General features: G+C 47.2%; 1 protein-coding gene and 1 pseudogene across 1 annotated transcript in view; one reads left to right on the forward strand and one right to left on the reverse strand.

Annotated features, from left to right (window-relative positions):
* The first annotated feature begins 634 nt into the window (after positions 1 to 634).
* Positions 635 to 15871, forward strand: LOC122676822 (annotated as a pseudogene).
* Positions 15872 to 17228: 1357 nt separating this feature from the next.
* Positions 17229 to 22068, reverse strand: part of BMP8A (bone morphogenetic protein 8a) — a 41618-nt gene continuing 36778 nt past the window's right edge. The window contains exon 7 of the mRNA XM_043877327.1: positions 17229 to 20569. Coding sequence (XP_043733262.1) covers positions 20420 to 20569 — 150 coding nt within the window. The 3' untranslated portion in view covers positions 17229 to 20419. The remainder of the gene's footprint in view (positions 20570 to 22068) is intronic.

Consider the following 22068-nt stretch of genomic DNA (forward strand, 5'->3'; position numbering starts at 1 on the left):
TCCCTGGGATTCTCCAGGCAAGAACACTGGAGTGGGTTGCCATTTCCTTCTCCAATGCATGAAAGTGAAAAGTGAAGTCGCCCCATGGACTGCAGCCTACCCTCTGTCTCTTATTAAATTAAGGGATCCTTTTTTCCTTTTTTTTTTTTTTTTTCAGTTTTCATGAAAAGGCCCAGAACAAACCTTTTTGAAAAAGCTATTTGCTTACCTTTTCCTGGTATCAGTTATTCTTGGATAATGAAATATTCCTAAACATCATTCTATGTTCTCTGTCATTCTTTAATCAAACATGCCCCTCAACAGTCAGGAGGGCTGTTTTTTCCCAGTTCAGTACTGATCTTATCTTTTTAAGGCAGACTCAGGTACTTGCAAACTGCACTTACCCTTTTAATTTCAGAGTCCTGAGCTCAGATCCAAAGATTATGCCAGCACAGACCTTCCTGTTGGTGGTGGTGAAAGAAAGGAAGTGCATGGTATCTCGGGGGCTTTCTACAGCGAGCTCTGTGCTTAGCTTGCCGCTGGGGGTTGTGGGCTCCCAACTTAGGATAAGCGAGTCTTGGTCTACTTAGAAGTTAATGGAAGGCTGCCAGGTCGTCTTCTTTCAACCTAACAAGGTTTAAGCAGCTGAGTTGTAATGCACTTTTTTCAGAATGAATCTGAACTCTTTGGGCAGACAATCCGTGTCACCTTGGCCAAACCAGAGAGAGTTAAGGAAGGCTCTTCCAGACCAGGTATGCTGGGGCAACTACAGATTCTCCATCATGTCCTGAACTGTGACCTCTTTTGCATTTTTATCCCTGTCTTGCTTCTGCTATGGTGGTAACATTTACTTGAGTAGAGAGCGGTGCATATTAGAGAAGAGAATGCAGTACCTGCATGGAAATAAAGAGTTTGAGATTCTCAGCAAAGCTAGAGGCCTCATTCCTTTGAAGGTCTTGCTTCGGGACATAGACTATGTCCTTCCAGCCTTGACAGGGGCTGGGGCTTCCTCCTGATTCTCACCCACCTCTGCTCAGAGCTGGACTTGAAGGCCTGACATTTCTCAGTGACAGTTTTCATCGCCCTGAGGAGCTCCTAAGCGGTACCACCTTCTCTGTGTCCTGTGAGAGGGACACAGTGGGTCCACATAGTGAGTCCACGTGGTATTGACTGAAGCAGCAATGAACTGGGCCTGGCTAATGGGCAGTTGGCTGATAGCTTGAGTTTCTTAACATATGTTTGATTCTTTCTGTTCAGTTTGGTCAGATGATGACTGGTTGAAAACATTTTCTAGGATGGACTCCTAAGAGAGTAAAGACGTAGAAGGGTCAGAGCCTCCCAAATTGGAAACCCAGGAGGGGAGATTGTGCTCCCGGAGAGCTCTGTACCCAGGGCACTTCTGATGTGGGTGGTGTTGGGCGAATCGAACAAGTGGGTGTCTTGTCCTTGTAGGGCACTGGGTGAGAAGTACCTAAGGTGGGCTTGGGGGTCAGTCTGTGATGGCTGCTGAACAGGGAGGTGTCCTAGAAGAGGAAGGACCCACCTACACCTGTCACCCCCGATCTTCCCCTCTCCCTCACTGAGCACTTTGGCTCCAGACTCCCTGTCTTCCTACTCCTGCCCTGATTTCAGGAAGATCCCATCCCCAGGTCCAGGGCTCCCCCTGCCTCAGAGCTTTCTTCTGCTTCTCAACATACATCCTGACCCTGGCTGCTCAGAATAATTCAGGGGTTCCTCCTCCTGTATCCACGCTTTGCGTGGTGGTGTTGCTCTGAGTTCCCTCCCTCACCTCATCTCTCCACACTGTCCTTGTGTATTTCGCTGCTTTTCTTCCTTGTCTGAGGTTATTGCAAACACTCAGTGTTCTCGTGATTTCTTTATCTCTAGTCCTCGCCCTGACCTCTCTCTCGAGTTTTACATGCTTCTGCCTGAATATTTCACAGTCCTGATAAATAAACAAAGTACACCTCCTCTTTCCTTCACTCTGGACTCCCCTGTGCCCGATTTTGGCTAATTTTGCCGTCTTCTGGTCAAACCAGAAGTTTCAGTTATTATAATTCATACTTGATGCATTGCCATATTCTTCTTCTTTTAAGTTTCTCTGAATCTTTCCTTCCTTGTTTGTTCCTACTGTTTGTTGCTGCTGTCTTGGTTTCACCCCCATCTTCTGTCCTGTGATTAATGCTAGTAGCTTCCTAACTGGTCTCTCTGTCACAGGCTTGCTTCCTCCTGATCTGAGTTGCCAGGTAGGGCTTTCTAAAGCATGGGTCTGAGGATAATTGCTCTCCACAAGCATTCTAAGGACTCCCTCATCTAGAGGATTGAGTCTGGGCTCCATCAGAGGCATAGAAGGACGCTCCGTGTTCTGACTCTGCTCATCTCTTCGCATTGTAGCCCCATTTTATATTCTAGGAAACAAGTCTGTAGTTACCTACAAATCTCTTGTATGTGGATTATTGTTGTTGTTTATAATTTGGCCACACTGTACAGCTCATAGGATCTTAGTTCCCTGATCAGGGATTTAACCACTGCCCTTGGCAGTGAAAGTGTGGAATGTTAACCACTGGACCATCAGGGAATTCTCAAATCTCTTGTGTTTCGGTGTAAGCAGTTCCTTTACCTAAAAGGACCTTTCCAATGTAATCTGGCTAATTCCCACTCACCTTTCACAGCCTCTTCTGAGTTTGCATGACCTCTGGGCTTCCATGGAACCCTCTGTGCTAGCGTTTACTGCATTGTTTTGACATAGTTTTACTTAGCAAATTTTAAATCTTGCTTACTCTATGCCAGGCACTAATGGCTTTACATATATTTAATCCTATTGGCAATCCTTTGAGATAAGTACTATTATTATCCCAAAGTCAGGTGACAAAACTAGCGCACAGTGAGGTCGGATAACTTGGGAATGTCACGCAGCTCACAGGTGGCGGGGCTGTGGTTTGAATGGGACTGTGTGACTCTGGGATTTGTGTGTGCTCACAGCTGTGGCTGCTCCTCCCTTGCTGGGTAGGCAGTTCTCTAAGGGCAGACAGTGATAGTGGTAGTTGCTCAGTCCTGTTTGAGTCTTTGCGACCCCATGGACTATGGCCCGCAAGGCTCCTCTGTCTATGGGATTTTCCAGGCAAGAATATGGGAGTGGGTTGCCATTTGCTTCTCCAGGAATCAAGCCAAGGTCTGCATTGCAGGCAGATTCTTTATCATCTGAGCCACCCAGAGAAGCCTTATCTTATTTGATAACCTGGGGCTTGTCCTGAGAATTCATACCTATATATTGACCTAATCCACACTAAAGAGGTCAGACAGACAGACTTATATAATCATAGTACAGCTATCAAAATCAGGAAATTTAACATCAGTACAACACTGTTAACTAACCTTCAGTTCATATTCAAATATCCCTTATCCCAATATTGTTCTTTATACTAATTTTAACAATTTTTCTTCCCTGACAAAGGTTCATACATTGCATTTAGCGGGCAAGCCGTTTTACTTGGAACAGTTCCCCAATTATTTATTGGCTTTTTTTTTTAAGATTTATTTTTTTATTTTTGTTTGCGCTAAGTCTTCGTTGCTGCGTGCAGGCATTCTCTAGTTGCTGCAAGCAGGGGCTGCTCTTCATTGTGGCGCAAAGGCTTCTCATTTTCAGTGGCTTCTCTTGTTGCAGAGCACAGGCTTTAGGGCTCCGGCTTCAGTAGTTGTGGTGCACAGGCTTAGCTGGTCTACAGCATGTGGAGTCTTCCCGGACCAGGGATCGAACCCATGTTTCCTGCATTGGCACGTAGATTCTTATCCCCTGTCCCACCAGGGAAGTCTTTTATTGTCTTTCTTGATCTTGACATCTTTGAAGAAACAGGCCAGTTGTTTCTAAGATTGTTTCTCAGTTTGTCTTTGCCTGGCACTTCCTCATGATTTGATTTAGATTATGTGTTTTGGCAGGAATCCCGCAGAAGAACATTGTTTCCTTGTTAGTACATCATATAAGGAAGTACTTAAACTCGGTTCCAGTGTTTGTGATGTTAACTGTGACCAAGTGGTTAAGGGGATCTCTGCCAGGTTTCTCCCTTCAAAAGGTACTATTTTTAGGGTTATAAATTAAAAGCTAAAATTTTTCTCCTCGCTATCTCCAACCCATCTCCCAGAGGTAACTATATTGACAGTTGTGCATTGCCTATCTTGTTAAATATTCATAATTACACTTTTTACCCATAATCCTTTTTTGTTTGTTTCAATCTAGTTTTTTTTTTTTTTAATGCTTAAAATAATTGTATACAGTGTAAAGATAAATTGTTCCATGGAGCTTGTTACAAAACATGACATTCTTCTGCTCCCCCATTATCATAATTTTCCTGCCTTGCCAGAGGCAACATTCTTTTCTTTTAGGCGATTAATTTTGACTTTTGTTGCTGTAGCTCTGAAAAATACATTCATGTTACTACTGCTTGATCTTTCTCAGTTTTTCGCTGATTTAGGTCAGTTTTTCTGGGAAACAGACTCCTAGAGAGCTGGATGCAGGAAGTTTATTGGATAGTGATCTCAGGAATAACTCCTGTAAGAGGAGAGGAGGAGATTGGGCAGAGAGTAATTGAATGGCCTTGCAGTCACACAGTGAGACTGACCCCAGGGGGAGTTTGGGAGCTTGGATACCTCTTCAGAATGTCCAGTTTTGAATGGAGGCCAAGAGCCAGCCTGTTGTACCTCACGCGGACCAGTCATGCATTCTGGCTAATTCTCAGGAGTAGTGAAGCTGCTCTCTTTGGCCAAAGGCATTTCCCGGGTGGGATTCGTCCTGGGGCTGGTAGCATACAACACTCCTGGGAGGCGAGAGAATGAAGGTCTTCATCTTGGAAAGGATCTGTGGGTTTAACATCCACTGCAATCCACCCCTTGAGCCACTCAGATCTGCTTACCTCACCTGGAAACGGCTTCTCTGGGACTCTGGTTGGTCTTTTTTTCTGGGGGAATTTCCAGAGGAATGTTAGTGGAATGAACTAATCCCATTGCTGCTGTTGGTCTCAGAACCATAAATGATACTGGTCTTCTCCCTTACTTTATTCCAGATTCCTCTCACCTTAATCTCAGCTGGCTCCTCTGCTTGTCTACATGGCTTACCTGATGAGGTGACCTAGACCTTTATCCAAGGGGATCTGAGCCTTTCCCAGGCCATGTCTGCCCATCCAGGTTGGGCAGGGGGGTACAAGAGACCCCATGGGTCCCCTAAACATATTCTGACCTGGCTTATTGTGCAAACCTGCCTCCTAAAGACCACGGTCAAGTATCCTGCCAAGATGATGACGACTCTTCTTACTGGGTTGTCTCCTGGCACAGGGAGCCTGGTCATGCAGCAGTGTAGTGTGATGGGGTTCCACTTGTCTCCACTAGCGAAGGTGTGCCCCCTGGGAGCCAGGATTTCTAGACCCATAGAGCCCTGAGTTTCAGGGACGGAAGGTAGGAGTGATGGTAACCAGGGCCACTCCAGCTGCTACTTCTTGGTTCCTGGACCCCCACTTGATAATGACCACTGATTTATTGCTGTCCTCGTGGGATATCATGTCTGATACCCTAACACTGTCCTGCATAGAAACCCTTCTCCCCCTGAGCCAGAATCACGCGTTGTGTCTGTGTAGTCTCCTTTAATCTGGAACTGTTCCTCTGTCTTTGTCTTTTATGACACTCACACTTTTGAAGACTCCAGGGAAGTTGTTTTATAGACTGTTCCCCTGAAGAACAGAAATCTGAGTTTCTTTCCTCATGATTAGATTCAGGCTATTTTTGGCATTCTTTGCAATACCCCAGAAGTGGCATGTCTGTCCCCGTGTCACTAATGTTAGTTTTTCCATTATTGGTGAGGATTACTTGGTTAAGGTTGTGTCTGCCAATTTTTCCCACTCACTAGGTACTTTTATTCCCCTTTGTAATTGATAAGCGACTTTTAGGGGGACACTGTAAGACTTTTCACCTGGTAACTTTTAGTGTCCTTTTTATGATTCTAGATTAAGTCAATTATTATCTTGATGGTAACTTTCTAGCTATTACACTATCTATGTTTTTAAAAAATTAGCTTTTTTACATTTATTGTAGTTTGCATTCTGCTATGTGAAAGAGTTTTCTTCCTCCCCCTTTGTTCTGTATTAGCAGCTCATGTGTTATTGTGGACTCATGAGTCTTTTTATTCAATGTGTTCTGCTCCTTTACAATTGCTCACTTGTCAGTTGCTCAGACAGTCCTAAGGCTGGCCATCAGGACCCCCCTCAAGCCTGCTTCTACATCCATCTGACACTCACCATCTTTTTTGAACATTTCCTTACTTTCTGGTATTAATATAAGAAGAGGATCTGGACTTTTCTTGTACTCTCTCTGCTCTGACCCTGGAATCAGCCATTTCTCTTCAGAAGTTCCTGTTCCTTTTAGTAGGAAATAATGATTAGAAATCAATATCTGGATCCTAGGTAGGTACACTGCTTTGGGGTGTTGTTCACTCTAGGCCCTTTCAGCAGTAGGAATCTTTAAATTATGAATTCATACTGATACTCTAATTTCTGTTTAATACTAATATATGTTTATATCTCCTTTCTCCCACAGTCAGAGCCTTGGCTGCCAATATCAGTGTAGTCACTTATCTGTTCAATACTACAGTACAAGATAGTTTCAGAATGGTTACAGCTATACCACTACCAACAAATAATTTTTTTGCAGTTCTTTTTCTTTTTTTTTAAATTGGACTGTAGTTGTTTTGCAATGTTAATGTGAGTTTCTACAGTACAGCAAATTGAATCAGCTATACGTATACATATTTCCCCTCTTTTTTGAATTTCCTTCCCGTTTAGGTCACATAGCATTGAGTAAAGTTCCCTGTGTTATACAGTAGAGCGGTCCTTTTTCTTTAGTCTCTAAAGAGTCCAAATACTGTGCTCAAATATGCTTAGATTCCTATTTTTCCTTCTCTGTGGTTAAGTTGTCCATTTAACTTAAGTTCTCATTTGTTTCTCTTTGCATTCTATTTTAGGGGTTCCACTCCCAGTCTTATTGATTTAGCTTTATTTTTTGAATAAACACTGACAGGCTTCAAATGTCAAAACTATACCAAGAGGTACACATGGAATGTATCACTCCCTCCCCTCTCCCTCTGCCCCTGTTCCCACCCACCTCCTATGAGTAACCAATTTCATTAGTTCCTGGTTAATCCTCCTTTTGCTTCCTTTTGCAAAAATGAACAGATACAGAAATATTTCCTTCATTCTTTCACAACATCTAGCATATTGTATATTCTCTTTTACACTTTGCTTTTTTCACTAAACAACATATCCTGGAAATCACTCCATATCAGTCCATAGAGATCTTGTGTTCTAGTTCAAAATAGGTCATAGGGTAGACATACCATAGTTTAGTCAACAAGATTCTTTTGCATGGGCATTTAGGTTTGCTTTATATTGCAGTTACAAATAATGCTACACTGTGTATATGGATTTCATACTGTTGGAGGTATATCTACCTCCAACATGAATGGAGGGTCATTCATAGAAGCAGGGTAACAGGGTGACAGGATAAGTGCACAGCTCATCTTGTTAGATATTGCCAAATTCTCCTCCAAAGTGGTGTCATTTTGTATTCCCTCCAGAAATGCATGGGACTGCCTGTTTCCCTAGCTTCACTCAGAGATTATGTTTTTAAGTTTTTGAATGTTTGCCAGTCTGGTAGGTGAGAAACGGAGTCTCACAGTATTTTTAATTTACATTTTTCTTATTATGGTTGTTGAAGAACATCTTTTTATGTATTTAATGACTTAAAAAGTCATTTTTTGAGAATGGTTCTTTGTTATATGTCTTTTTTCACATTTTCTATTAAGTTTATCTTTTTTTTCCTTTTTTTTTCTTGCCATTATAAGTATTGCTGAAATGAGCATCCTCTTCACATATAATTAAATACAACTTTTTTGTTATATATTCTCTTCATATATATAATATGTAAAATTCAAAATTTATATATGTTTCCTTGCATTTGTGCACATATTTCTACAGGCCTGATTGGTTCCTAGGTAAAAGGAGATGCCCTTACTCGTCTGCCTTTTTCTAGATGACAAATTTCTGATAGTTTTACTTGTAACCAAGAAATGACTTCAGTTTCAAAATATGCCAATGTGTTCAGCTTTAGGTAGCACACGCTATAGATCAGGACCTGGTAAACTTGAGGACCGAAAGGATTCCTTGGCCTGCCTGTCTGGAAAGTATAGTGATCCCTTGTAGAGCTTTTGAAACCTGTGATTATTGGCCTTGTTATAGCATACCGTCTCCAGGGTACACACTGCTGCCTCGGGGTTGACAGCGCTGCACATGTACAAAGCTAGGGGACCGATCATAGAGGCCAGGAATTCAGATATCACTCCAGACCCTGAGCCTGCTTTGAGGCGTATTTCCATTCCAGTGAATTCGGCTGCCGCTGCTTTGAGTACATCCCGCAGCAGAAACGTATCCTCTGCAGGCTCGTACACGTCGCTAAAGCCTCTGTGGCCCGCATGCCTGTGCAGCTGGTATGGGGAATCTTTCTCTTTTTCCTTCCAGTTTTTTAGAGTTCTTCATATATTAGTGATACTAGATATTCTGTGATATATATTGCCAACGAATATTTCTCCCAGTTTGTCATTTTTTATTGTTTTAACTTTGCTTGTGTTTTTTTTTTTTTACCATGCAAAAAAGTTGTTGAATTTTTTTTTTTTTAATTGCACTTGGATTTCAAATCATAGTTGGAAAGTCTTAACTTATACAGAGGTTATAGAAGAATCCAACCTATGTTGTCCTCTGGTATTGGTAATTAATTACTTTTCTTTACAGTTAGATGTCTGACCCATTTGGAGTTTATTCTTGCAGTGAGATAAGTTGTGACCCCAAATATTTGTTTGTTTGTCCCAGCACCATTTTGGAAAATGTCCTTTTGCTCCAACAATTTTAAGATGCCAGCTTTTATGACATGCTGAATTTCTGTATGTACCTTGGTCTGTTTCTGGACTATTCTCTTCCCTTGGTCTATTTGGTCTCTTTGTGTGCTGTCCCACTCGTAAACATTTACTTCAAATGAAGGTAATATATACTTCCTTAGATTCTGAGAGCTAGAGATTTAACTATCCAGTTAGATATTTTTAATCAGGCACCTTTTTCTTTCTCGGCCCCAGAGAATTTCCGCTGCCTGTGTGCCTCCGAGAAGGGCTTTGGCTTCAAGGGCAGCAGCTTCCACCACATCATCCCCCAGTTCATGTGCCAGGGCGGTGATTTCACCAACCACAACGGCATCAGGGGCAAGTCCATCCACCGGAAGAAGTTTGACGATGAAAACTTTATCCTCGAACACACGGGACCAGGTGGGATCTGACTGGTGGATGAAGGTTGGTGGGCCGGGCTGGGGCAGGATGACTGCCCAGGGGAGTGACAGGCTGTGGTTCTGGTCTCCTCCAGACCCAGGGATCAGAGGAGAGGCGTTTGGCCTGGCTGCAGCTTTAGGCTTCTAATGGGTTGTTTTTTAACTTTGACATACTCATTCTTGCCTCCTTTTATGGGAAAGAGGCATATAGCCTGGTCCTGCTGCTACAGTGGTGTGTTATTGTTTTAATTTTTTATTTTATGTAATTTCAAATTTGCAGAAACTTTACAAGAACAGAACAAGGAGCCACCACCTATAAACCTTTATCTGCCTTTTATCCACATTTCCCAGTTGCTTACCACTGACATTTAGCAGTTGTTTACTGGTGACCTTTGTCCCCAACTTATTCTAGTCTGGGCTTACTAGTTGTGACCTGTGGGTCTAGTTGCTTCATAGGATGTGGGATCTTCCCCACATCCCCTGCACTGGCTGGCAGATTCTTAACCACTGGAACATCAGGGAAGTCCATACACTTACTCTTTACTTAATGGTTCTTAACCCATTAGCCTCGTGCCCACCTTTTAGAGGATACTTTACTATGTGCTAAAATGAAAGTCACAGTTATTATAATCTATCCTGCCAGTACATAATTTTTTTAAGAATAGTATTATAACAAAAAGAAAGTATTTAGAATAAAATAGTATGCATTTCAGTATTTAGATGCTTGGACACAACTGCATAGATGGATTATTTAAACATGTGCACTTCTGCCTGGAGCAGGTTGACAGTGTAGACTGACTTGACACTGATGTGTTACATCTCCAGAGTCATGGTGATGTGATTTTCTGAAACAGTGACAAATCTCTTGGTAAGATTCTAAACAGGGCTTCCCAGGTGGCTCAGGGGCAAAGAATCAGCGTGCCAAGCAGGAGATGGGAGTTCGATCCCTAACCCAGGAAGATCCCCTGGAGAAGAAAATGGCAACTCACTTCAGTAATCTTGCGTGGGAAATCCATGGACAAAGGAGCCTGTCAGGTTACAGTCCATGGGGTTGCAAAGAGTCAGACATGACATGACAACTAAACAATGAAGATTCTGAACAGGAAGAAATTGAATATTCTCTCAGTTTACATGGTAGGTCCCTTTTTGAAAAAAATTTGAGGCAAACAATAAATCTTTGGATTTATTAGGTTGGCCGAAAAGTAAAATGGAGTTAGCTTCTAGGCTCAGGTCATTATAAACAGATTTTTGTCATCTGCCTGAATGCTTGTCCAGGCATTGAAAATCTAAGAGGTTTAGAATAATTCTTCATTAGGTGGAACATTGCAGGGCATCCCTGCTCCCTCAGTATTCAGTTCAGTTCAGTTCAATTGCTCAGTCATGTCCAACTCTTTGCAATCCCATGGGCTGCAGCATGCCAGGCTTCCCTGTCCATCACCAACTCCCAGAGTTTATTCAAACCCATGTCCATTGAGTCAGTGATGCCATCCAACCATCTCATCCTCTATCGTCCCCTTCTCCTCCTTCCTTCAATCTTTCCCAGCATCAGGGTCTTTTCAAATGAGTCAGCTCTTCGCATCAGGTGGCCAAAGTATTGGAGTTTCAGCTTCAACAGCAGTCAACCAAAACCACACCCTGAACTTTCCAAATAACCTCAAGGGGGCAGCAGTACCCTATTTAGAACCACTGCCCTAGCCAATCCCATCCTATCCCGGAGCCTTTCCATCATGTCTGCTGAATTTATCCTGCCCCCATATAAAGTGTCCACACTGCTCCCCCCGCTGTGTCTTCCCTGGACATCCCAGCAGGGTCGCAGACCTCACGTGCCCAAGCAGCTCTTGCTTCTCACCCCAGAGCGCTTCCTCCCCGTCTCCCCTGTTTTCAGTCAACACCGCCACCATCCACCCGTCTGCTTGGTCAGAAGCTTAGGACTCAGCCTTGCCCCCTCTCTGTCACCTGGATGGCAGGTCCATCTGTCTTCAGTTAGCTTCCAGGTCCAGCCACCGCTTTTCACCTTCTTCCACCTCCACCAGCATCCCTGAGCCCATCTGCCTCCTGCCCTGGCCTCTTCCCATGGTCTAGTCTCTGCAGGATGGTCAGAGTGGTCCTTTCTAAGCATCTCTCTCATCACATTGCTCTCCTGCTGACAACCCTCCTGTGGTCACCTCTCACTCTTGTAGGATCCGTCCTGCAGGCTGGCTAACCTGGCTCGTGGACTGTGCTGCTCACCCTCTGTGCCCCCACTTGCAGCCTGGCTGTGCTTCAGACACCCAGAGCTCATTCCCCGCAGGGCGGTGGCAGACACTGTCTCCTTTCCTGGAGGCTTCTTCCTCCAGCACCCACAGGTGTCACCCCTCACCTACTCCAGGGGTCACCCACAGGTCATCTAGCCCAGAGGCCTACCCTGACTTCTCTCTCTAAAATGGGCTTCCCTATTATCTTGCTCTTCTTTTTATTTATTTAAAAAATATATTTATTTATCTGGCTGCTCTGTGTCTTAGTTGCGGCGCAGGGGATCTTCGATCTTTGTTGCATTGTGCAGGATCTTTAGTTTCGGCATGCAAGATCTTAGTTGCAGCGTGTGGAGTCTAGTTCCCTGACCAGGAATCAAGTCCAGGCCCCCCTGCATTGGGAGCTTCGAGTCTTAGCCACTGGACTACCAGGGAAGTCCCTCCCTCTTCTTTTTAATCAGCTTCTTTTTTTCTTCATGCACTGATTACCTGAAATCATATTATAAATTTACTCTTTTACTTATTTATTATCTTAATTCTCCTGAGAATGTCAGCCCCATGAGGGCAGGATTTAGTCTGTCTTATTCACCATTGTACTCTGGAACAGCATCTGACACATAGTAAACCTGCAGTAAATATTTGAATAATTAAATATTTGAAACAGATATTCACTGTGCCAGTTCATTATGTGTCAGACACCCTGATCAACCCTGGCCTGAAAGTAGAATGGGACGTAGTCCCCATTTGAAGGGAGCACACCTTCTAGACGCCCAGCCACAAGGGGTGGTGTTTCTTGTCCCTCAGCGCCTGTTAAACCTGGGCCTTTTAGACTAAACTCAGATGTCAGTTCCTCCAGAAAGCCTTCCATGATACTGTCCCCAGTGTCTGTGTGTCTGTAGGAGCTGACTGCCTTTTTTGCTCTCATTTGCTGAGCAAACGTCTCTGCCACTAGGGTTCCCTATTTCAGAGCATGATCATCTTTTTTTTTTTTTAACAGTTTTATTGAGATAGAATTCACATACCATTCAGTTCACCCATTTAAAGAATGCATTTTGGGAAAATAAATAAATAAAATATACATTTCGGGACTTCCCTGGGGGTCCAGTGGTTAAGACACCATGCTCCTAGCGTAGTGGGTGCGGGTTGATCCTTGGTTGGGGAACTAAGATCTCGCATGCCATATAGTATAGCCAAAAAAATAAATAAAGTATATTTCAGTGGTTTTTAATGAATTCACCGAGTTATGCAGACATCACCACATATAATTTTAGAATATTTTCATCATCCCCTCAAAAGAAGCCTGACACTCTTTAGTAGTTCTTACCCAAGTCCTTTGTACCCCAGCCCTAGGCAAACTCTAATCTACTTTCTTTCTTTCATGGATTTGCCTATCCTGGACATTTAATATAAATAGAATCATACAATATGTAGACTTTTGTGGCTGGCTTTTTTCACTTAGCATAATGTTTTTAAAAATGTTTGTCTACAATATAGTGTGCATTAGTGTGTAAGTCTTTTTTATTGTCAGTTAATATTCTACTGTATAGATATACCACAGTTTATTTATTCATAAGTTGATGGACTTTTGGGTTGTTTCTGTTTTTTGGCTATTTATGCTGCTCTGAACATTCATATACAAGTTTTAGTGTGGACATTTGTTTTCACTTCTCTTGGATATATACCTAGAATTGAAATTGCTGAAACGTTTGATAACTCTATTTTTAATATTGTAAGGAACTGCCAGACTATCTTCCAAAGTGGCTGCACCATTTTGCATTCCCATCAGCAGTCTCTGAGGATTCCAATTTACATCCTCACCAACATTTGTAGTTTTCATGTACTAGTAGGCCATTTGTATATATTTGGGGAAAGGTCTATTCAGATCCTATTTTTAATTGGGTCATTTGTCTTTTTATTATTGAATTTTATAAGAGTTCTTTAAATAGTCTGGATATAGGTTGGTTCCTTATCAGATATGTGATCTGCAAATATTTTATCTCATTCTGTGGATCGTCTTTTCACTTCCTTTATGGTGTTCTTTGAAGCAAAAAAGTTTTAAATTTTGAAGAAGTCCAGTTTATCTGGTTTTTTTTTTGCCGGGGTGGGGGGAGTCACTGTATTTTTGGTATTGTATCTAAGGTTTTACCTAACCTAAGTGTGAAGATTTACTTCCATATTTTCTTCTAAGAGTATTATGGCTTTAGCAAAGACCTAGGTTGTTGATGCATTTTGTATTAATTTTGGGGTATAGTGTGAGAGGATGGGTCCACTTTCATTCTTTTGCATGTGGACATTCAGTTGTTTCAGCACTGTTTGTTGAAAAGGCTGTTCTATTCCTGTTTAATTATCTTGGCATCCTTGTTAAAAATCAGTAGACCATAAATGTAAGGATTTATTTCTGGACTTTAATTCTGTTCCCTTCATCTGTATATCTATCCTGTGCCCGTACCACACTGTTTTGTCTTCTGTAGCTCCATAGTAAAAGTGGAATTCAAGAAATGTGAGTCCTCATACTTTATTTTTCTTTTTCAAGGTTATTTGGGCTATTCTGGGGCTCTAGCATTTACATGTGAATTTTGGGATAAGCTTATTAATTTCTATAAAAAGGCCAGCTGGGATTTTTGGTACAGATTACAATGAATATGCAGAATAATTTGAGAAGTGTTACCATCTTAACAATATTAAGTCTTACAATCCATGAACATATGATGTCTTTCCATTTGTCTAGGTCTTTTTTAGTTTCTTTCAGTACTGAAAGTTTGTTCAGTAGTTATCAGGGTATGCATTTTATACTTCTTTTGAATTTATTCCTAAGTATTTTATTCTTTTTGAGGCTATTGTAAGTGAAATTTTCTTAATTTCATTTTCAAATTATTCATTGCTAGCATTTAGACATACAACTGATTTTTGTATATTAATCTTATATCCTGCAACCTTGATGAATTTGTTTACTAATTCTGTTACTTTTCTAGTGTATTCTTTAGGGTTTTCTAAGATTATGTCATGTGTAAATAGAAACAGCTTTACATTTTCCTTTCCAATAGGATGCTTTTTTTTTTTTGGTTGGGGGAGCTAATTGCCCTGGCTGGAATCTTTAGTACAATGTTGAGTAGAAGTGACAAGGGTAGACACCTTTGTCTTATTCTTTATCTTAGAGAGGAAAATATCTAGTCTTTTACTGCATGTTTTTTTTGTAGAACCCTTACAGATTGAGGAGGTTCCCTTTTATTCCTGGTTTGTTGAATGTTTTTATTTTGAAAAGGTATTGGATTTTTTTCTGCATCTATTAAGATTATTATATGGCTTTTGTCTTTTATTCTGTTGATCTGGCTTTTGGATAGTAAACCAACCTTGCATTCCTGAGGTGAATTAACAATTTGTGAGTGACTCTTTTCTGCTAGACTGTGGACTCCGCCCGAACTTGGACCAGTATCCCCAGGGTTCAATAGGTGCCTGATTATGAAGTAATAAGTATTTGTTGAATGAATTAATGAAAGGACAAACCAGTATAAAATGATTGAAACAACCATGCTGAGTACTTCATTGACTATCAGTTGAGTGGAAGACAAGGCGTCCAAGACTCTGTAGGTCCCAGAGTCTGAGCCTGCCTGACTGAAAGGCTGACAGTGGTGTGCACAGACAGAGTGGGTGACCACCAAGGCCCCTGGCGCACAGCCCTATGAGAGAGTGGTAACAGGAGGCCTGGGACCTGCAGACAGAGGCCATGGCGGCTGCTCCTGCTGGGATGGGGTGTGTAGGGCGCATACCCACTTACTCTCCACCCTCCCTGCCCTGATTTCTCCCTTCTGTTTGGCCTGCAGAGGTCCAGGGCAGCAAGGACGGGAAGCCCAAGCAGAAGGTGATCATCTCTGACTGTGGGGAGTATGTATGAGACGGGAGCTGTCAACCCGGGAACCGGCGCCCGAGGTGTCCCGTTGGCAGCGAGCAGGGCTTCGTGTCCTGGCCCTTCCCCCGGGTCAGCGTGGGGCAGCTCTTCTGCAGGCACAGCCTGTGCCTCCTCTGGCCGTCCTCAGGTGTGGCCTTGGCCCCCGGGCCTCCCTCCCCACCGTGGATGGCTGTGCATATTCTTTCCAGGCCTTTGCCACCAAGACTTCTCTGGGCCCACTTAGTGTGGGTCCTGGATGTATCTTCCAGTAAAAGAAATCTTAGTCCTTACACTGCTGCCATGCAGCCACGTCCCAGGTGTTTTCGGAGGTTGCCGCTGTGACTCACCTGTCCTGTTGCAACAGACGACAGACCCCCTGTGCGGCCTCCCTCCCCTCCAGGCTACCCGAGAAGCACCCCCGGTCTGACCGCTGCAGGGCGGCAGCGCCTCCTGTCTTCTCTCTCTCACCTGCTACCAGGCAGGCCAGGTAGATGAGCCAGGCTGCAGTCCTCCCCTCACACCTGCTGGCCTAGGGCTAAGAGGCACTGTAGTCAGTCTCAGTGACCTGTTCATGCACTGTGCATTCGTTGGACCAATAGAATTGTATCATGGCAGAGTTCAGGGCCCTTCTTTTGCCAGGCCCTGTGCTGGGTCCTAGGGAGACATAAGAAGCCAGAGGTGGTTCTTGCCCTGTCCCTGCCCCACTTGGAAATTGAACTCTGGTGCCATGGTTTGTCACCTGCTCTAGGCTAGCCTCTCACCCTACGCCACCTGACAGCAACTCAAATGTACCAAGGCTGTGCCCCATCAGCCCATCATTGGAAACCTCCTCCAGGGCTGCTGCCTGCTCCCCTGCCGCCGGCTGGTGGTTGTCCAGATCGAGTCTGGATGTTCAGTAACTGCTGGGCTGGGCTCTTCCCTCAGCCTGTGTTCTCATTTTGGGTGGCGATCAGGTTGAGTTGGGAGGGCGGAGTAGCCTGCTGGCCCCTGGCCCCAGTGCCCCCAGGCCAGATCCTGCAGAGGGATAGCTGCTAGCCCTCCCCACGGCACCAGTGCTAGCCTGGCTCTCTGCTCTCACGTGGGGCTTCTTCCTCTGTGGCTGGCTGGGGCCGCTCCTATGGCTGAGACCCACTCCGCAGGATCCCAGCCAGGACCCTCACTTCTTAACATAGGCCCCTTCTCACTGGCAGTCAGCTGTGGCTGTCAGCACAGGCAGCAGTGAGGCCAGGAGAATGCCAGCCACTTGGGGCTGGTGTGATGTCCAAGCGACAAGGGGATGTGTGTGAAGCACTCAGACTCAGCACGGTTGGCCCTGGGGATGACATGTGGGTGGGGAGCAGGCTGGCCTGTGGCCCCAGCAGAGAGGACTGGTCACAAAGCCTGTGAAACAAGGGAAGGGTGGGGGTGGGGTGACTTGGTCACTGTGCTTTCCTGATTGCCCTGGAGAGGGGGGGACCAGCAGACTGGCCAGAAATGCTGGCTTGGGAGGAACCATCAGGTGGCGATTGCTCACGCTGTCCTGTGCAAGGGCTGCCCCAGAAACTATGCCACGGTAATCACCTATGAGCCTTGTACAGGTGGCAACCTGAGCCTCAGACCTGGTCCAGGTCTTCTGAGCTACTGGCCAGCCTGGTTGCCACGCCCTCGCTACCTTCCTTCCTTCCCAAAGCTGCAGGTGATAGGGTTGGGGGCCCCACGCCACCCTCTGGGGAAGGAATAGTGAGCCCTGGTTTGTGAGTAACAAAACCTAAGGCAGAAATCAAAGGATGGAAGGCTACTGCAAATTATGTTCCCAAGGGGTATTTAATAACAGAAATGTTCAAAATATGTCATAGATTGAATAATTTAGATCACCAAGCATGCACAGAGTATGATCCTAACTGTAAAATAACCCATGTATTATGTAAAAAAGACATACGTGCCATGGAGAAACGACTGGAATTATTAACAGTGGTTGTCTCCATGTGGTGAGATTATGTGTTTGTATTGTTTTTTATTTTCAAGAGCATCCCTGACACATGTAATATTTTTGAAAGTGAGAAAAGAGGGCCAAATGCTTGCTCAAGGCTTCCCAGTAAGAACAAAAACCCCAGCAAGTTTCCCCTTGAGCTGCATTTGTGAGCAGGGCCATGGGATGGGTGGGGGTGCAGTGCTGCCCCATCCTCAGGAGAGACAGGATCAAGCTGTCACTGCCAGCTGGGACCCCCTCCACAGACGGGGGTGGGTGTGCAAGTCCATACCTCACCCCAGGAGATTATCAAATTTCTATTTTTTAAGGAAAAGCCCAGTGAGTACAGTAGCACCTCCAAGGACACATTCTGGGAGGACTGGGTTTTAACAGGAAGGCATTCGGGAGAGACCCAAATTTGCAAGTTCATTTAAAATAAGGCCACTAATAATACTGTTCATTCAGCATATGTGTGCAGAATCAGTGCTAAGTGTTCCGGACAGACCTGATCCCCACGCTGGCTCTGCAAGGGCAGAACCTGTAGCCTATTCATTCTGCAGAGAGGAAGTCACCGGCTCTGAGATGCACGTGTGGTCCCATCAACACGAGGCACAGCCAGGATTTGTTGCTGGCAGGTCTGCTGGCTGCCACAGCTACCTTCTCCTGTCATTGCCTCCTTTCCTATGAAATTGTAGGGAACTTTTGGAAGCATGTCACCCACTTCCCTACATAGAGACACAAGAATAGGGCTTTGTCTGATGAGCTGATGTCTGGGCCAGGCTGGCTCTACAGTCATGAGGATGTGCACAGGGTGAGGTGGACAAACAGCGCCCTCCACGGCACGGGCCCCAGGCACCACTGCCTTTGTGCCCACCCTCCCCATCATCTTTTACTTTGCTGCCAGTGGACCTGAGTTGATCGCCCTTATTTATGCTTCTCATGTGTAGCCTTAAATGTGACCTGGATTGCCAGAGGGAACCAGGTAAATGAGATGGCCCTGGTAACTAGCCACTGCCACCTCATCAGCTTTCTGTCTTTAATTAACTCCCTTCTCTGAAGCCTTTTTCTGTTGGATTTCATTCGGTGGCCACATGGATGGTTGAGGGTGCTAGAAGTGTCAGGAAGGCCACAACCACTGGACTTCTGACTTTACTGCACGAGAAGGGAGTCGTGTCATGATCCTTGTGTTCCTTATGTTCCGCACCTCTGATGGGCAGGGCGGTCACATCTTCAAAACATTGACTTCATAAATTTCTCTGGTGCCTCAAACTATACCAGGTTATGTGCTTAGGCAATGAAGAAACCTAACACTGACATCTGTCAAAAGTTTCCAAGCCTCCACTGCCCATGATGTTGCAAGGGGAGAGCTCTGAATCAGGCCCTGAAACAGCAGGCTTCAAGTCCCAAGGCCGCTGGGCACTTAGACCACATCTTGGCTCTGGGAGAGGAGAGGCTCAGAGTTGTAGGTGGATTCTCTGGCCAGAAGGGCCTTTGGAGATGTGACAGTCCTATGTATGTCCTATGTCAGAGACAGGAAATCGAAGCCTGAATGGAAGGGCATTTGCCCAGACATCAGGCAGGTCAGTGACTGAGCTGAAGCCAGAATACGGGTCTACTGACATTTGTGCTGGTACGTGGTCCTCTCACTGCCAGCCTGAGCTCAAAGCCCCAGGCCAAAATGGAGATCACTGTCTTCCTGTGTCCATGGAGGGGTCTCTTCCGGTACACTGGCTCCCAGAATCCTTCCCAGGTCCAGGTGAAGGGGCTGCTGTCCTGAAGCAGGGCCCCCTCCTCCACCCCTGCTGCGCTCCCAGAGCCCCTCCAAAGGGCACGAAGTGAACTCCCGGGGTGTCAACCTGGGCTGGGCCTGTGGGTTGGGGCGGGCCCAGGATCTGCTTTTAATGATATTCTGGGGTTCAGGCAGTTGGGTTCTGTCTGGTCCACCAGGTAAATTACAGGCTTACCAAGTCAGAAATCAAATAAACACTCCAGGTGGCCGCTCCAAGGAGAACAGTGGTTTCCGGGAACCTCCCCACCCAGCTTGGCCTAATTGCCACCTGTCACTCCCCTGGCACGGGGGCCTTTTCTTTGGCTCACAGGCCCCAAGAAACAGGACGGGACTCCAAGGCACACAGGGTGATGCAGACTTGGGTGATCAGCCTGTTGTTACCTCTGGGTGCTGGCTGACGCCCTGCGCCTGAGTGCATTGGATCGCTCCTCAGCGCTGCAGGAGAGAAGGCAGTACAGTGGACTCAGGGCTGCTGGCTACCTGGAGTCGCATGCTGAGGGCCTTGAGGCCCTGTTCAGGGTCCGTGGAAGATGCTGACTGATGGCCATGGGCAAGGGGCTAAGCTGTGACATCTGTGCTGTCAGCCTAGACCTCCCTGCAGCTGTGCCCTTGTTTGTGCTAAGAGTTCACTTCATGCGTAAGTGCAAAGCACCACACGGAGAGATGGAGGGACATGGACACCTCCAAGGTTCATTGCTTCCCTGGGGGCCACACCTCTTCCCCAGGCAGGAGAAGGGCAGGCTCAGGGAGGAGAAGACGTCCCCACCAGGTTCACACCTAAGCAGAAGGCCCATTGTTCCTTCCCAATGTGCTAACTGCCCACAGGCCAAGTTAGGGACCACTAATACACTATACCTAGAGCATGTGCCCCTCTGACTGTGCTGTGCTGGTAAGGTGCAGACCCACACCCAGACCCATGGTGAGTGGGGCAACCCCTGTCTGCTAGCCTTAGGCTCCTGGTGCTCTCAGACCATCCTGGGTCCCACGCAGCTGGAAAGGGCTGGCCAAGGACAGGTCCTAAGATGGGACTTCTGTGCTGCCCGCAGCCTGCATCAGCCACGCGGGGTTGGGTTGGACAGGCTACCACACATCCCAGGGCAGGGGGCAGGGGGCAGGGGGCCTGGGGAGGACCAGCCCGTTGGATGTGGGCAGGGGAGGGGGGGCCCTCACTGCCGCCCTGCCTGAGCTGTGACGGCCCTGGGGGGCCTCCTGGCCCCCCGGCCGGCGGGGGCGGGGCCTCAGTGGCAGCCGCAGGCGCGGACCACCATGTTGCGGTGCTTGCGCAGGATGACGTTGTTGCTGCTGTCGTAGTAGAGCACGGAGGTGGCGCTCAGCTTGGTGGGCGCGCAGCACGCCTTGGGGACCGCGTCCGGCTTCATCAGGTGCACCTGGCGGGGAGGGGGCGGCGGGCAGAGGCGTGAGAATCGCGGGCTCCTCCCGGGACCCCCGTCCCAGCGCCCAGCTCCTGCCGCCTGGGGCTCCGGCCGCTGGCCCCTTCCCAGCTCCATCTCCTCCCCGCCCCTCGCCGCCCCCCCCCTCCCCTCTCCTCCCCTCTCCTCGCTGCCCCCCTCCCGCTTCCCCTCTGCCCCTCCCCCTCCCCTCTGCCGCCCCCTCCCCCTCCCCGCAGCCCGGCCGGGCAGGTGCTGGCGTCAACCCGGCCCCGGCCCCGCCCCCTTGATCCCCGCCCTGCCCACTGCCCTCAGGCTCAGACTGAGCACTGGGGGCTCCTACCACAGCCCCTCCCCTTAGATTGGACGACCCTGACCCTGCGGGTCCCTCGCACCTGTGCCAGCGGCTGCCTGGCGGCGCTGCAGGACCGCCTCCCCCTCCCCCATCCCCTCTGCCCCTCCTTCGTCCCTGGTCGCTTCTATAACATCCCTGATCTGTCTTGTCCGCATGAGCTGTCTGGTCCATCCACCCCTTCAGGCTGGGAGCCGGTGAAGGAAGGTCCCTGTTACACCTCTTAATGCCCAGACATCCAGGCTCACCCTTGGGGTGTCCGACACCATTGTTTCTCAAAGCACCTCCACCCTTGTAATAACTTCCAGGCAGGGACTGTTCTGGGCGGATGACCGCTGGGGGCACAGGGGCTGAGTCACCTGCACAGTTGCTTGGCTAAGGCTGGGGAGGGGGCTACCCTGCTACCCTCCTGCAAACAGCTCTACCCCTAAAAACAGCCCGTCTGAGGGAGCTTCTGAAGCCTCCACACAAATACTTAGGCAGAGACTCGGCAGGATGAGCTGCAGTTTGTACTGGACTCCTCATCAAGGTGCCACAGGGACAGGCCCTGAAGGCACCCTCTGCCCACCCCCGCACCCCACCCCACCCCATCAGTCGGGGCCTGAGAGCAAAGGGAACCTGCTTCCATCCACCAGACCTCCCAGCCTTCATGGGAGGCTGCTGAGCGGGACCTGGATGAAGCCATCTGAAGTGGGGGGTGGCTGTCAGGCACCCTGGCCCCTGGTCCCCAGAGCCCAGCCTTGTCCCAGGAGCCCCAGCTTGGATCCAGTGTGCTGCCAGGACCGTCAGCCAGGCACCAGGCTGGCCTGAGGCCCCAGGGGGAGCTGAGGCCTCTCTGGGGATGTCTGGCCAGACTGGGCTGTGGGGGCGCTGCTCCCCAACTTCCCAGTCTCCACGTGGGGTGGCTGGGCTTGGCTTTCAAAGGCCCACGTGAAAGAAACCAGGCGACACTGCCCGCCTGCGCCAGCCGTGAGGCTCTGCGCGGCTCGAAACCCGGGAGGGCTTGTCCTAGGTTGGGACAGCACCACAGGGGCGCAGCGGTTCCGGAAGTCCATCCTGGACGGAGCTTCCTCAGGTGATCGACAGAGAGGATGGACGGCCTTTGTTCCATCCGTACCAAGAGACTGATCTGATGTGCTTTTCCATT

This window comes from Cervus elaphus, chromosome 20, assembly GCF_910594005.1.
Source record: "Cervus elaphus chromosome 20, mCerEla1.1, whole genome shotgun sequence".
NCBI lineage: Eukaryota > Metazoa > Chordata > Mammalia > Artiodactyla > Cervidae > Cervus > Cervus elaphus.